General features: G+C 50.5%; 1 protein-coding gene across 2 annotated transcripts; it reads left to right on the top strand.

The window, feature by feature from the left end:
* Positions 1–6,902: 6,902 nt before the first annotated feature.
* Positions 6,903–15,764, top strand: MCAT (malonyl-CoA-acyl carrier protein transacylase). Of its 2 annotated transcripts, XM_059937116.1 has the most exons (4): positions 6,903–7,358; positions 8,544–8,631; positions 11,243–11,460; positions 14,451–15,764. In XM_059937116.1, exons 1-4 carry the CDS (start codon positions 6,939–6,941, stop codon positions 14,868–14,870), a joined length of 1,146 nt encoding a protein of 381 aa, XP_059793099.1. In that variant the 5' UTR covers positions 6,903–6,938; the 3' UTR covers positions 14,871–15,764. The 2 variants fall into 2 exon arrangements, with proteins under 2 accessions (XP_059793099.1, XP_059793100.1); XM_059937117.1 differs by lacking the exon at positions 11,243–11,460 and having other exon boundaries at positions 14,451–14,600.
* The last annotated feature ends 541 nt before the right edge of the window (positions 15,765–16,305 follow it).

The raw sequence follows: 16,305 nt of genomic DNA, 5'->3' as shown, positions 1-16,305 counted from the left end.
TGTGGCTGGCTCCCTCCGCCTCCATCTCCTCATCGGTAAAATGGGCACAGCATGGTGGGACTAAGGAGGATGCCACATGGTAATGCAGGAGACCACAGACGCTTGGCATTCAGTGACCATCATAGCCCAGAGGTGGCCTCCAGTTTGCCAGGGTCACCCTGATGGGACAGCATGTCCAGGCCCAGGCCTTGAGCACTTCACCGCCTCATCTGCACGCACTGCTTTATTACTGCAGCCCAGGGCCTGTCACTGCCCCCTTGACTAACTTGGCCTGGCAGGGCCCGCAGACTGCCAGAACCACAATTGCCCAAACTGGACACTTGGGGGTGGGGGTCGGGAGGCCCAGGTGAACTCTGCCTGCTCCTCCTGAGCTGAAGTCTGACTTTCCGAGGCCCTGCCTTTTTTGCCTTCATGGGCCTCTTCTACCTTTGACTGTGTTTGTATAAAGGCAGGTATAATCCAGGCTGGGTTCTTTTCATCTTTTTCTTCTGATTTTAAAAGAAATTAACATATTTTCCTGGATCCCTCAAGGTACCATGGGCCCACACATTGTGGCTACTGTTCCTCACGAAGTTGGTCTGGCCACGCCTCCCAGCAAGCTGCCAGCCCTCACCCTCTTCCTGTAAGGAGGTGCCCAGTGGCTTGGCCAAGTGGCAAACCCGCCTGCCCCGGAAGACCCGTGGTGGGGAGGCAATGCAGCTTCCCTCCCGCCTCTCCCCTCCTGCTTGCAGAGCTCTAGGCCCACGGGGCATCCTGGGAGGCAGCGATTTCTGGTCCCAAATACTTCCTGGGCACCAGGGCCCGGTGTGGGGGGCAGAGAACAAACACACTAGGCCCACCCTTTTCACAGATGAGCCGCTGCAGTTCAGAGGGCCAGTGGCCGCCGGAGGGATTAACACTGCAGGTCTAGATGAGATGTGGATGTCCCTCCTGGGGTGCCGGGAAGCCTCCCGTTACTTGTGCCCCCCTCTACCCAACCCCACACACCCCACCTGAGCCTGGGCAGCGGCCATCATCCTCCCTAGCTGGCCCCCAGGGAGTCCCTTCCATGCCCCTCCTCTGCTCGGGACCCTCTGTGGCTCCCTTAGGATACAGTCCAAGCCTTTTACCTGGCACTCAAGGCCCTGACTACCTGACCCCATCCCACCTCCGTGCCTTTGCATACACTGTTCCCCCTGCACAGAGGATCCTTCACGCCCACCCTAGGCAACTCCACGTGTCCAAGTCTGACTGCTCCCCAGTGTCACCCCAGGAAGCTCTTCCAGAACCCCGACTCTGTACCATCCCCACTCTAATCGGGCAGTGACCTCTGAACTTCACAGCACTGAGCACTGGAGCCTCTCCTGGGCATTTGGCATGTGCCAACCTCAAGGGACATATATATTGAGCACCGCAGGTTGCCCAGCTCTGGGCTCAACCCTGGAGGGTACGACACAAGCAAACCCAGCCCCCGGCCTCAGTCGATCAAGGAAGGAGGCATGGAAAACACCCTCCCAATCCCCAGAGAATACTCAGAGAGATGACAAGGTCACACAGCCTGTCAGTGATGCAGTCAGGATTTATTCCAGGACCTGCACTCTTAACTATTGTGTCATTCATTAGGCTTCTCAATTCTGTGATTTGAGTACAGTATTTTCTTATATTTTATTTGTGTGTTTACTTTCTTACATGAATAATTCATATTTATTGTAAGGAAATTGGAAAATACAGACACAAAGAAAAAAAGTCACCCACTCTCCCATTACCCAAGCACAATCAACACTTTGTGAGTTTTTCTATGCCTTTTTCTAAGCATATGCACATGTTTCTTTACAAGAATGCCTTCATGAAATAATTGGTTTTGTAATTTGTTTTCTTCCCCTTACAATAAATCAGAAACATCTTTCTACATTATCAAACATTTGTCTACATTTAACACATGTACACTTTAGAGTAATAACAAGACGCCCGTCTGTCCACCCCCCAGGTTAATAAGAAGACGATTCCCAGTGCCCTAGGAACCTGGCGCTCTCTCTGGTGATTGCTCCGGCCACTCCAGAGGTCACCTCTATCTTGACTTTTTGGTTAAACACGTCCTTACTTTCCTTTAGAGTTTTATTAAGACCCTTAGGTATGTCTCCCTGAGCCCTATATTGATTCGCTTCAAACAGCTGAAGGGCAGCATGCAGCTGGCTGGAGAGAGTGGACACGATGGCCGGGGCAGAGGAAGACCCCTAGGAAGGTGAAACTGAACTGAGCCTCTGGGGCACAGACTGGTCTCAGCCTCCCTGAGCATCGACAGGAGTCCCTCTGGGGCAGCCGGTGGGCAAGGCTGGGTGTGCAGCTCCCCTGTCGGCACCTCCCGCCAGGCTGTGGTGTGGACATTCAACATGAAATAGTCAGAGGCATGGGCTGTGTGTCTTCTTGCTTCTGAGCTCCCTGCACCTGTGTCCAGACCTCAGGAGCAGGGGTGGACACTTCCGTGAGGCGGAACAATGTCCTTCACCGAGCCAGGCAGCAGGGCATGGAAGGGAGAACAGGGTCTCATCAGCCTGTGATCAAGACAGCCAAGTGTGGACGGGAATCTAGGCCAGGCTCACCAGATATTCAGTTCCTAAACAGGCAGACAGTGACAGGTGGCAACCTGGTGATGACAGCCCTCTGTGCATCTCTGATGTACCGGCTGCTCGAAGGCCTGGTGCACAGGTCATCCTGGGATCTCTCTTCACCACCAGCCTGGGGGTGGTCTTGACCCCTCTGGGAGCTGGCTCCTCATTTCCTGGACAGCACATCTCGCCCTTCCTGGTTCCCCCGTGTTTGCGATGAGCCCATCCTCCAAGGATGCAGTCTTTTTTTTTTTTTTTTTTTTTAAATTTATTTTTTTTGGCTGCGTTGGGTCTTCGTTGCTGCACGTGGGCTTTCTCTAGTTGCGGTGAGCGGGGGCTACTTTTCATTGCGGTGCGGGCTTCTCATTGCGGTGGCTTCTCTTGCTGCGGAGCACGGGCTCTAGGCGTGTGGGCTTCAGTAGTTGTGGCATGTGGGCTTAGTTGCTCCGCAGCATGTGGGATCTTCCCGGACCAGGGCTCGAACCCATGTCCCCTGCATTGGCAGGCGGATTCCTAACCACTGCGCCACCAGGGAAGTCCCCAAGGATGCAGTCTTAAGAAAGGCTACATAGGAGGTATCTTTTTTGAGATCTTGCACTCTATACCGTGGTTGACTGATGTTTGACTGAGTAAAAATTCAAAGTTGGAGATCATTGTCCTTCAGCATCATGGAGACGTGCCGTTTTCCAGCTGCCATGGTGCTGATGAGCAGACTGAAGCCGTCCTGTGTTCTGAGCCTTTGTGTGTAACCCCTTTTATTCTTCCTGGAAGATTTTAAGCTTTTTGTCCCCAGAGTTCTGGAATTCCATGCTGATATTCCTCGATGTGGGTCTAATTTCATCCAATGTTCCAGCTCTCAGGAAACTCATATCTTTTATTTTTCAGAAACTGAATTTTTGGAGGGGATGATTTCCTTCCCTCCATTTTCTCACTTCTCTTTCTGGAATCCCTATTACTCAGAATCCTGGACTTCCTGGGCTTGTCTTCTAACTTCCCTTCCTCGCCTGCTTCTCATGGTTTGCTTTTTTCTTTTTTTGTAAACTTCTGTGACGTTTCCTCAACTTTCTCTTCTTGGCCCTCTATTGATTTTTAAAATTCAGCTATCCTATTCTTTTATTTCCAAGGGATTTTTGTTGTTGTTGTTTTCTGAAGGTTGTTTTTTTAAAAAAATAACTTCCTGGACTTCCCTGGTGGTCCAGTGGTTAAGACTCCGTGCTCCCACTGCAGGGGGCACAGGTTCAATCCCTGGTTGGGGAAGATCCGGAATGCTGCACAGCGTGGCCAAAAAAAAAAAAAACTATAAAAAAAATTAAAACTTCCTATACATTTTTCACTGATGCAATGTCTTCTCTTACCTCTCAACTATCAAGGATAATTTTCTTAAAACAATTATTTTCTTCTCTCATCATAGTCTCTGATTCCTATGCATTGTAGTTATTTTATTTTATTTTTTTCTGTATGTAAGAGGCTTTCCTCAGATGCTTGGGAATCTTTGGCTGGTTGCTCATGATAAGAAGAAAAAAGGAAAATAAGTCTTTGGATGGTATTTGTTGAATTAGCTTCACTGTAAGTTGAACTTGGTGGTCATTTGTCTGGTAACTTCCTGGACTGTCAATATCTTCAGCATTTTCCTCTTGTACTGGTCAGATTCCCCCAGGCCCTCCAGTTCTTGCCTGGAGGGTAGGGGTCTGGTGGCACGTTTCTGGGAGCCCGGTGGTGGGGAGCATGGGAGGAGATCTCTGCATTCAGCAGTCAGGATCCACCTGTTTCAGCAGAGAACCCACGTTCACCATGATCCCTGGCCTGCCCAGCCCTTTCCAAAGCTAAGCATTTGCCAGAATGAGGGAGGGGTATCACCCAGGGGCTAGAGAGAGGGAAGACATCTAAAGATCTAACTGTTCTTCAAAGACACCTTCAAATCGTTCTCTTAATTTCAGCCTTTTTTAACCCTTAGATCTAGAAGTGGCTAGGGCTACCAGTTCCTAAGCGTTTAAGGATTCTGTTGTATGAATAAGGGTTGGTTCTCAGCCTTCGGCTGTCTGGAGTCTGCTGAATCAGGTAATACTGGTCATCCTGGTTTCCAGCTTGAAGAGATTCTGTTGCTGGGGCCCCCTTTCCTGTTCTCCCTGTCCTTGTGTTTTATGTCTTTAAAAGTTTCCTTTTGGGCTTCCCTGGTGGCGCAGTGGCTGAGAATCTGCCTGCCAATGCAGGGGACACGGGTTCGAGCCCTGGTCTGGGAAGATCCCACATGCCGCGGAGCAACTGGGCCCGTGAGCCACAACTACTGAGCCTGCGCGTCTGGAGCCTGTGCTCCACAACAAGAGAGGCCGCGACAGTGAGAGGCCCGCGCACCGCAATGAAGAGTGGTCCCCACTTGCCGCAACTAGAGAAAGCCCTCGCACAGAAACGAAGACCCAACACAGCCATAAATAAATAAATAAATAAATATTAAAAAAAAAAAAAAAGTTTCCTTTCCTCTGGGTTTATGTGCTTCTGGAGGCAGCGTGTGCTCTGTTCATGTCTTAACCTGAAAACCTCCTCCATATCTTTTATCACCACAGCATTGTATAGATTTGCCATCATTCATTTAACTAATCTCCTCTTGCTGGATATGCACCTCATTTCCTCCTTTTCCGTGTCAAAAGCAAGGCTGCTGCGGATGACCTGAGAGCTCATCTGATTCTTTTCTCAGGACAAGCTCACTGTAGTAGATTTGCTGATGTGAGTCTGATCTCGGAGAGACAGCAGTGAGCGGTCCTTAAGAGAGATTGTAGTTCCCTGCCCAGGAGTTGAACCTGGGTAGCCTAGATGAAAACCAGGAATCGTAGCCGCTAGACCACGAGGGGCAAGAGATTAGAAGCAAAGGGGCCCTAGCTCTTTCCCCCGTTTGAAAGCAAGAATGTTTCAAAGAGGCAAAAACTGTAAAATCAGGTACAAAGTTTATTATTAGAGACACAGCATAACATGTGGGAGAGCACACAGACAAACAGTCTGTTTGTTTAAGACAGAAGCAGGGCAGAAATATACACCTGGAGGGAAAGGATATGGGCCTCCTCTCTAACGAGGAGGAGGGCAGTAAGTCAGAAGCTAGCCAGAAATACACACGCAGAGAGGAGTGTGGGAGTCCTGAATAAGGAGCTCAGTAAAGAGGTGATTTAAATCACGTATATAGGACAGTTCTTCGGGTCTTTGTTTACATTTGGCCAATTATCTCGTTTCTTTTTTCACAGCTGACGGGTCCCAGGACCCTCCCCAACATGCATGTGCAACATTTTGCTAAGATGGATCCCACTGCAGAGGCCTTCTAGCTGGGTGTATGTCCACACATACTATGGGGTGGCGGCTGCTCCCTTTCTGACCCCCAAGGAGCCTTCCTGCGCATGTGCAGACAGGGAAGTTTTTATTGACCTCAGGAGTGGGCGCCTTATCTCTTTACCTTAGCAGAGCTCAGCTTCTGCCACTAGCTTTGTCCTTGGAGTGCCTGGGTGAGAACGAAGCTTCAATTTTACTCCACTTGACAAACCCCAGCTGTGCAGCTCAGCGGCCCATCTATCTCCTACCTCAGGTCTACCTAGATCTTTCTCATTCTGAGGTGTGGCGTGACCTTGTGTGTGTGTGTGTGTGTGTGTGTGTGTGTGTGTGTGTCCTGGGCTCCTTAGACGAGGCTGGCAGGGAATGAAAGAGGAGCAGGGGCGTAAAGGGGTGTAGTTAGCGATGAGGTCAGAATTAGACTCTCTCTGACCCAGCCTCGCACCCCCAATTTCCAATCCTCCTTTTGTCACTAACCACCTGTCTTTGAGCCCTTGTCTACTCATGTGTAAATTGAGGATAATAATAGCACGTATTCATCACAGCGTTGCTGTGAGGAATTAAACAGACTAATGTCTGAAAAATATCCAGGGCTTTGTTCAATGGAACAAATATTAATTGGATGCTTATTTTGTGCCTGGCACCGTGTCTGGTTTGTAGGAAACAAAAGAGAGGACAGTGCTGGGAAAATCAGATACAAGAAAGAATGTGGAAGCGTTTCAAGCACTTTTCCCATGCTAGGTTGAATATTACATTGCATTGAGTTGTTTACTTAATAAATATTTTTGAGGGCTCATTGTGGTGCGGTGTCGTGTTTTACTTTTGCCTGCGGAGGTTTAGGTAAGCGTGTGGATCACTTTCTGCACCCGGCGCACAGCCGACGGTTTCAGAGCAGGGGCGGAATCGGTAACAGCGGAACCTTTCTTCCCGCCCGGGGATGCCTCGGCCCGCCCGGCAGGAAATGCGTCAAGGACCGCGCCGCACTGCGCCGCCGCAGTCGGGCCTCGGTCGCCCTGGTAACGCGCGTGGGGCCGGTTCCTCAGCATGAACGTCCGGGTCGCGCGGGCTGCGTGGGCCTGGGGCCGGGGCGTGAGCTGCCGCCGCGGCGCCTCGAGCCACCTGCTGCCTCCCTCGGGGGCGGTGGACGTGGAGGAGCTGCTGCGAGATGGGACAGCGGCGGAGGAAGGGCCCCGGGAGGCCTCGGTGCGGCGGTTGCCGGGCCAGTGCTCGGTGCTGCTCTTCCCCGGCCAGGGCAGCCAGGTGGTGGGCATGGGCCGCGGTCTGCTCCGCTACCCGCGCGTCCGCGAGCTCTACGCCGCCGCCCGCCGCGTGCTGGGCTACGACTTGCTGGAGCTGAGCCTGCATGGGCCGCAGGAGGCCCTAGACCGCACCGTGCACTGCCAGCCTGCCGTCTTCGTGGCTTCGCTGGCCGCCGTCGAGAAACTGCATCACCTGCAGCCCGCGGTGAGGCCCGAGGCCCGGTGGCAGGCCGGGGAGAATGGGCTCTGCCCGAGCTCTCACAGCTAGGTCGCGGTCCAGCCGAGGCTCCCGCCTGCCAGGCCGGCGTGCTCCAACGTCTGATGTGTTCGACAGATCCTTACTGAGTTCCCACCCGTGCCAGGCACTGTTGTAGGCCCAGGGGATACAGCCTACAACAAACAAAACAAGGATCCTTGCGCTTGGGGAGCTTGCATGTTAGGGCAAGGAGATAGATAATAGAGAATAAGTATGCTATGTAAATTACGTAGTGTGTTAAAGTGTTTCAGAAAGAAGAATAGAGCAGGGAAAGGGGCCAGGGAGTGGAGTGCCGGGTTGCGATTTTAAATGATCCTTAATCATTTAATTAATTACTAAATGATTTTAGAAGGATTAAGCTTCACCCTTAAAGGAAGGATCATTGAGAAGGTGATATCTGAAAGTATCAGTTCACTTGAAGTTGTAAAATGATTGCTGTTAAGATTTATTATCACAACAGTAATTGTTAAGCTCGTACTTGACCCCATTTCATCCTCACAACAACCTTGTGAGGTAAGTACTGTTACTTTGTGGGTAAGGAAAGAAGACTCAGAGATATTAAAGGAATTAGTTTAAGTGGTCATGTCAGGTCATGATAATAACATTCATCCAGTGCCTGTCCTGGGCCAGGTCTGTGCTGAGCGATTTAGGGGTGTTATTGCCATGTAATTCAGCAGCCCTGTGAGGTCGGTCCTGCTGCTCTCCGCATTTCACAGATGAGACAACTGAGGTGCAGACGTTAGGGAACTCTCCCAGGCTAAGAATCAAATCCAGCGGTGACTCTGAAGGTCATGCCCTTAACTTCTGTACTGAGCGTCCTCTGTCTCCATCAGCCTGAGAGGCAGCACCAGGGCAGAAGCAAGAGAATCCAGAGCCCTGGGGTGGCATCACAGCTCAACCAAGGAGTCCGCCAATCAGCTTTAACTTGCCTTGCCAGTTAAAGTTCCTCATCAGTAAAGGGCTGGATCAGTGATAGTCAAGGCCACTTCTGTGTGTTGTCTTCTAGCTGGAGCACCAGGCCAGCAGAACCTGGCTCACTGAACTGCTGAACCCCTGTCAGCTTGCAAGTGCAGAGCCCCGGGCTGAACTCGCCTGAGAACTTGGCCTCATGTTCTTCTGCATGTGTCACTGCAGGTCATTGAGAACTGTGTTGCTGCTGCTGGATTCAGTGTGGGAGAATTTGCAGCCCTAGTGTTTGCTGGAGCCATGGAATTTTGTGAAGGTACATAGGAAGAGGTTTGGTTTTTTGGGTTTTTTAAAAATATTTATTTATTTGGCTACATCGAGTCTTAGTTGTGGCATGGGGGATCTTTCGTTGCGGAGCACGGGCTCCAGAGCGCACGGGCTTAGTTGCCCTGTCGCATGTGGGATCTTAGTTCCGTGACCAGGGATCGAACCCACGTCCCTGCATTGGAAGGCGGATTCTTAACCATTGGAACACCACGGAAGTCCCAAGGTTCGGTTTTATGTATGGGGTATTGTCTTGCTGGGCTTACTGAGGACAAGGGGCACTGCCAAAAATAATTCTGGACCTACTCAGGGGTAATAGAGAAGGGAGCCATGGGTGGGGGTGACAGTGGGACCCGAGGACCAGACTTCACCTTGATTCCCTTTTAAGCTTAAAGGGTTCATCAGGGAATTTCTTTCTTCTTGTAGTCTTGTGAAATCTTCTTGCTTTAGTGTCTCCCACTACTTCTGTGCATTCTTAGTCCACTCGTGTACCTCCAGTGCCTGTCGTGTGGTAGATCATCAATAGATTCCCATTAAGTGAAAAAGAATAAATCAGTGTTTGATCTTGAGCCATATCAGTTCCACTTCTTAAGATTTTTGTGTATAAACAGGTCAACATTTTTGCTTATAGTTAAATAGACAGAGGACTTGAATAGATATTTCTCCAAAGAAGATATACGAAGGACCAACAAGCACATGAAAAGATGTGCAACATCACCAGTCATTAGGGAAATGCAAATCAAAACCACAGTGGGCTACCACTTCATACCCACTGGGATGGCCTTTATTTAAAAAACAAAAGAGGAAAATAACAAGTGTTGACAAGGATGAAGGAACCTCACACATTGTTGGTGAAATGTAAAGTGGTGCAGCCATTGTGGAAAACAATTTGGTGGTTCCTCAAGTTAAACATAGAATTACCATGTGACCCAATAGTTCTACTCACAGGTCTATACCTAAGAAATGAAAATATATGTCCACACAGAAAAACTTGTACACAGATGTTTATAACAGCATTATTCATAATAGCCAAAAGGTGGAAATGATCCAAATGTCCATAATCAGATGAATGGATAAACAAATTGTGGTAGATCCATCCAGTGGAATATTATTCAGCCATAAAAAGAAATACTTATGTTGCAGCGTGGATGAACATCAAAAACATGCTAAGTGAAAGAAGCCAGACACAAAAATCACATATTTTTATATGAAATGTCCAGAATACATAAGTCCAGAGAGACAACAGATTAGAGGTTACCGGGGATGGAGGGAAGGAGAAATGAGGTGTTTTATGGGCTGATGGAAAGTTTTGAAACTAGAGCTGGTGGTTGTACAACATGAACACAACAAATACCACTGAATTATACACTTGAAACTGGTTATATTTTATGTGAAATTCACCTCATTGTTTTTTAAAAAAGCATTATAGGAAAGAAGCATTATCAAGGAAGTGGAAAAAAATTTTCATATTTCTACATCCTAATAAAACTATACAAATACAGTTTTATGTGTATGTAATTTGCAGGATTATTGACATTCTGTGTTTTTTCACTTGACAATTTGCATAGTTATTTAATGCCTGCCTGGGAGGGTCTCCATGTTCCTGTGGGTCTCTCCTGCCTGCTAACACAGGCTTTTAATGTATTTGCTCCACAGTTCTGCTTGTGTAAGGGCTAAAAGTCCAGTACAGATATATACGGTGCCGGGTGAACGAAGGTGTGTTAGAGAGAAAGGGTGCAGGGTTTGTTCCTCAGACTTTGTTGTCCCATCAAACCCTGGATTGGTCCCTTAACCGCTTCTTGGTCTGGTCATCTCCCTCCCCAGCAGGGAGCAGGCTCAGGACCAGGATGATAGCTGTCCAGTAATTGCAGTCCATTCTTTTTTTTTTGTTTTTAAATTTTATTGAAGTATAGTTGATTTACAATGTTGTGCTAATTTCTGCTGTACAGCAAAGTGGTTCAGTTATATTATACATATATGCTTTTTCAAATTCTTTTCCATTATGGTTTATCACAGGTTATTGGATATATATCCCTGTGCTCTACAGTAGGACCTTGTTGTTTATCCATCCTGTATATAATAGTTTGCATGTGCTAATCCCGAACTCCCAATCCTTCCCTCCCCCACCTTCCCTCCCCCTTGGCAGCCACGAGTCTGTTTTCTGTATCTCAGTCTGCTTCTGTTTCGTAGCTATGTTCGTTTGTGTCGTATTTTAGATTCCACATATAAGTGATACATGGTATTTGTCTTTTTAACTTACTTCACTTAGTATGATAATCTCTAGGTCCAGCCATGTTGCTGCAAGTGGCATTATTTCATTTTTTTTTAGACTAATATTCCGTCATATATATGTACCACGTCTTCTTTATCCATCTGTCAGTGGACACTGAGGTTGTACCAGGGACAGCACCCTGCCTTTTGATGATGGTGGTACCATATATGTATGGTTCAGATATGTAGAACTGCGGCTTGTAGACTGGTGATGGATACCAATATCAATGTCTCCAGCACACAGTGTGGAATTTGTGCTTTGTTTTTCGGGTCTGGGCTTCTCTTCTCCATTACGTGCCTTGATTTTTCCAAATGCACTTCTCTCTGGGTAGGTTTGTATGCAGTGAAAATCCGAGCTGAGGCCATGCAGGAAGCCTCGGAAGCTGTCCCCAGTGGGATGTTGTCCGTCCTCGGCCAGCCTCAGTCCAAGTTCACCTTTGCCTGTCTGGAAGCCCAGGAGCACTGCAAGACTTTGGGCATAGAGAACCCCGTGTGCGAGGTGTCCAGCTACCTCTTTCCTGACTGCAGGGTGATCTCAGGACACCTGGAGGTTGGTGTTCACGGGAGCAGCCTTCCTAGACCCCAGTCCAGTACAGAAGGTTGGAATTATTCCACACCTGGGAGCGCACAGAGTGTAACAGGTGCTCTGCCCAGCCCTGGTCCTTGGGAGGCATCTGTGGGCCAGGGGTGTGTGTGGTGGAGTGAGCACTGCAGAGAGAGGCAGGAGGCTGGGATACTGTCTCCGCTCCACCAAGTACAGACCGTGGGCAAATTCCCAGCCCACGTGGAAAGTCAAGGGGCTGGACCAGATGATCTCCAGGGCCTTCCTGTGATACGTTCTGGGCTTCTCACAGCCTCTGATCCAGTTGCTTCCTTAGAGAAGCTGTTTCCTGCTGGGTTACTCTGCCCTGCTCTACTTTTTCTTAGGTGTCTGTTTTTGCACCCTTTCCTTCTGTCCATCCTTCCACTCACTGCTGCCCCAGACATCCTTTCTCGGGCAGCTCCTGTGTGGCAAGCACTGAGGACACACGGACGGATCATCCAGGGTTCCTGCTGTTAAAGGAAGGCTGGCTGTAAACGGATGACTCCAGGTTTCAGGGCACAGTGAGGGTCAGGCTGACTACCAGGGTGCCAGGAGGCGGTGCCTGGAGGGTGAGGTGGCCAAGAGCAGGGGCATCCCAGGCAGACAGGAGCGCCTGACGGAAGGGGCAGTTCTGTACCGCGTGCCTGGCTGGGGAGCGTTGAGTGCAGACCGGATGGGTGCTTCCCTGTCTTGTCTCCTCCGGTCCTCCGTCTGGTCCTGTGCTCTGTGGACCGGGAAGCTGAGGCAGAGAGCCAAGTGCTTAGTGGTGGTGGAGGCAGGGTGAGCGCTCCCGCCCATGTCCCTCTGAAGTCCAGGTTTCCTCCACTTGACCATGCTGGTTCGTCTCCTTGTTAAGGCCTTGCCAGTAGGCAGGTGTCTTTACGTATCTCCTCTGAATCAGTGAGAGCCTCTGGGGCAGTTCTGAGATGATGGGAAGACAAGCTACGGTGGCTCCAAGCGAATCACGGAGCTGGTTGCTTATTCCCATTAACATCCTTGGAAGGAAGCCCATAAGTGGGCCAGGAGGGGCCCCCCAGTCAAGGCAGGAGTCTCCCTCCCAGGTTCCCAGACAGGTGGGCATCCAGTGCAGGTGGCGATTCCTGGGATTCCCAGGTTTGGCCTTTGGTGCTGTTGGAAGTGCTACAGCAAAGAGCTCAGGTGCGGGCAGGGTCCCCTGAGCAGGTGAGTCCCTTTCCAACAGTGGATGTGAAGAAACTCCTTGCCCTTTGCTAGACCCGCGCCTGGCCTGAGAGCCAGCCACAGGAGCCTCTGGACCCTGAGGCTGTGTCCTTGACTCCTGTGGCCCTGACCTGGGGCTTGAGGTGGATGAATCCAGAGAATTCCCATGGGAAGCACTTAGAGACCGTGGCAGTGGTGCAGAAGTGCCACCGGGTAGCTGTCTCCGTAGATGCCGGTGATCAGAAGTGTCCGGGCGTGGTGGGAAGCGCTTGGGCTGTGAAGTCCGAGTCTTCTGTTCAGAGAGGCGTGGGGGGCGCATCCTTCAGTGAGGTGGGGATGGATGGAGCGTGGAATTGGGTGTGAAGCACCAGGTCAGTCAGGTCAGGCTAGACTCTGCTGCAGTGACAGCCCAGGCCCCTCCGTGCTTCCCACTCGCATGGTTCACGCTCCGTGACAGTTCGCTGTGCTGGGCTCTGCTCCACTTGGATTTCGCCCCGAGGCTCAGGCGGCTGAACAGCCTCGGTGTGGAACAGATGGACTCGCTCACGGCAGAGGGAAGTGACACGTGATGGGCCTCGGGCTGAACTGGCCATGCCTGGGCAGCAGGCTAAACTCCTGCAGGGCGGGGCCCACAGAGAGGGACGAACGAGCTCCATCCAACCAAAAATATTAGTCCCTCCTACCTTTCGGGGGCACAAATAGCTACCCTGCTGTATTTTTTTTTTTTTTTTTGGCCGTGCTGCACAGCTTGCAGGATCTCAGTTCCTCAACCAGGGATTGAACCCGGGCCACGGTAGTGAAAGCCTGGAATCCTAACCACTAGGCCACCAGGGAACTCCAGACCCTGCTGTATTTTTTCCAGTGGACATGGATGGGCTTGGTAACAAGTTAATAATTGCTACCCTTCTATAGGGTTTGTATACCAAGCATAGTTCTTCATAGCCCTATGAGATAACTATTGTTGTTATCACCGTTTTACAGGTGAGGAAACTAAGGCACTGACAGGTAAAGTAAAAGTGCGCAAGGTCATGCAGCTGCCATGACTTACCTTGGGCCTTCAGGAGCAGCTGGCACAGCTTCTGAGCAGGCCGTGGATGGTGTCAGGTTGGAGGGACGTGGCAGACGGTTTATTGCATAGGAAGGCCTTTGGTGGATCCCCGTGAAGGGCTGTCAGGGTGGTAGGCCTTGGGCTGTGTCCTGAGGGCACAGGGTCTCTTAAGAATATATACTGTTTTAAAGATGTTTGCAAGTGGTTCTAAATTTGGGCCCGTTAGTCCCAGAGGCCCCTTTTAATCAAGCTCTTGTCTTCTTTAGAGAACCCCAGATGAGGGGTTTCAGACCTTGGATTGTGAAATGAGGCTCGGAATCTTGTGAATTTTCATCTTGAAGGTTATGGAGTAACAAGAAAACAGGCTTAAAAAAACTATGAAGAGTAGCAGAATTCTAATTGAAAACTAACACTAGATACTGCTTTTTCATTCATCAGATACCTCCTATTTGATCACTTGCCAGCAATCTTGTGAAGTAGGTGAAATTGTGCTCATTTTATGGATGGAGTAAAAGAAGTTCAAAGAGGTTGCCTGGGGCCACCGGGCTAGTGAGGGCTTCTGGGTCACTGACTTTGCAGCTGTGCAGGATGAAGTAACACGTGCTGGTGTGTAGAGAGAAGCATATCCTACACGTAGGACTGTGATGACATCAGCCAGTGGTGCCTGCCTCTCTGTGTGTTTCTTCCCCTGCGATTTGCTTGGCTTAAACCTCCCTTCTTTTGCTTCCAGGCTCTGCAGTTTCTCCAGAAGAATTCCTCCAAGTATCACTTCAGACGCACCAAGATGTTGCCGGTTAGCGGTGGGTTCCATACCAGCCTCATGGAGCCAGCTTTGGAGCCCCTGGCACAAGTTTTAAAGGCAATTGATGTCAAGAAGCCTCTGGTGTCCGTCCACTCAAACGTTAATGGGAATAGATACATGCATCCCAAACACATCCAGAAATTGCTGGTCCAGCAGGTGGTCTCCCCGGTGAAGTGGGAGCAGACGATGCACGCCATATATGAGAGGAAGAAAGGCACCGAGTTCCCCAAAACTTTTGAAGTAGGACCTGGGAAGCAGCTGGGAACCATCCTGAAGAGCTGTAACCTGCAGGCCTGGAGGTCCTACAGTCACGTGGAGGTGCAGGAGGCTGACGAGGACCCGGACTAGAAGGTGTAGGGGCCTCCCATGACCTTGGCGTGGAGGGGGCGTGGCTGAGGAGGCCGAAGGGGCTGCAGTGGGCCGAGCCCAGCCAGGCCGCCTCCTCCAAGTGATTGGGAGGGATTGTTTGCAGAGTGCTTTGAATGCCACATAAAAAGCACTGAAAATGAGTATTTCTTTACATGACACAGTCCATTTCTCCCCCCTTGAAACACGTTTGAGTGCTGGGGAGAGATGCAGCTGTGACGGTTCTGTGACGACTGGTGAGTTCCTGCCCTGCCTCTTGGGCAGGCCTCTCCGCCTCTCGGGGGCTCAGGGGCTCCTCTGTACAAGGGGCTGGAAGGACCTGGCTGGCAGCTGTGTTCCGAGGACTGGGAAGGCCTGGCCTGCTGCTGTGTGGGTGCCGTGGGCAGGTGGCATGGCCACAAGGCTGACCAGTGCCAGACGGGCTCCTCTGCTGCCCCAGCATCCTCTGGCCACACACGGCCAAAGCCTTAGCTCCTTCGTCACTGAAGCCAAAGGGCTTTAGGACCCAGTGGGCTTTGGCAGCCATTCTGTCCACCCCTTCACTCAACAGTCGGGAGACCCAGGGCCCCATCTGTTAACTTACCGCACAGAAAGTATTGAGTGCCTGCTGTATGCCAGGGAGTGGGTGGCCTCTGCCTTGGTAGGGAAGAGGGTCCTTTAGCAAGGCGGGAGTGGTGCGGGGAGGGCGGCTGAGGGCCCCGTTTCCTCCCCCACCCCCAGTCATCCCTTTAGACTGCAATCATGGAGTGCCTGCTGTGTGCGGGGGGCCTGGTTCGGCTCAGGCCCACCCGCAGAGCTTATCCTCGGCTGCTCCGCACCAGGAGCCGGGCGCAGACTCTGCTCCTAATATCAATATTAAATATGAGTAATTCTATACTTCTGGGGTGATTTTTTTCATTATTCAGCAATAGTAGGAAAACCATATTGGGAATGAAATCTCTGAGCTTGTCTTTTAGGGTTTTTTAAAGATTTTTTTTTTTTACTTTATTTATTTTTTATTTTTGGCTGCATCGGGTCTTCGTTGCTGCACGCGGGCTTTCTCTAGTTGCGGCGAGCGGGGGCTACTCTTTGTTGAGGTGCGCGGGCTTCTCATTGCGGTGGCTTCTCTTGTTGCGGAGCACGGGCTCTAGGCGTGCGGGCTTCAGTAGTTGTGGCACGTGAGCTTCAGCAGTTGTGGCTCGCGGGCTCTAGAGTGCAGGCTCAGTAGTTGTGGCGCACAGGCTTAGTTGCTCCGCGGCACGTGGGATCTTCCCGGACCAGGGCTTGAACCTGTGTCCCCTGCATTGGCAGGTGGATTCTTAACCACTGCGCCACCAGGGAAGCCTTTATTTTTTTTTTTTGATGTGGACCATTTTTAAAGTCTTGATTGAACCTGGTGCAATATTGCTTCTGTTTTGTTTTGGTTTTGTGGCCTCGA

The sequence above is a fragment of the Balaenoptera ricei genome, chromosome 10 (assembly GCF_028023285.1).
Source record: "Balaenoptera ricei isolate mBalRic1 chromosome 10, mBalRic1.hap2, whole genome shotgun sequence".
Taxonomy (NCBI): domain Eukaryota; kingdom Metazoa; phylum Chordata; class Mammalia; order Artiodactyla; family Balaenopteridae; genus Balaenoptera; species Balaenoptera ricei.
Note: the sequence above shows the minus strand (reverse complement) of the source record. Positions and strands in the feature narration are given on the sequence as shown.

What these genes read in the sequence shown, in the direction of transcription:
- MCAT (XM_059937116.1), top strand. Translation starts at nt 6,939, where the DNA reads ATGAACGTCCGGGTCGCGCGGGCTGCGTGGGCCTGGGGCCGGGGCGTG. An exon ending in TGCATCACCTGCAGCCCGCG is followed by an intron (nt 7,359 to 8,543) that starts GTGAGGCCCGAG and finishes GTGTCACTGCAG; the next exon opens with GTCATTGAGAACTGTGTTGC. An exon ending in TGATCTCAGGACACCTGGAG is followed by an intron (nt 11,461 to 14,450) that starts GTTGGTGTTCAC and finishes TTTTGCTTCCAG; the next exon opens with GCTCTGCAGTTTCTCCAGAA.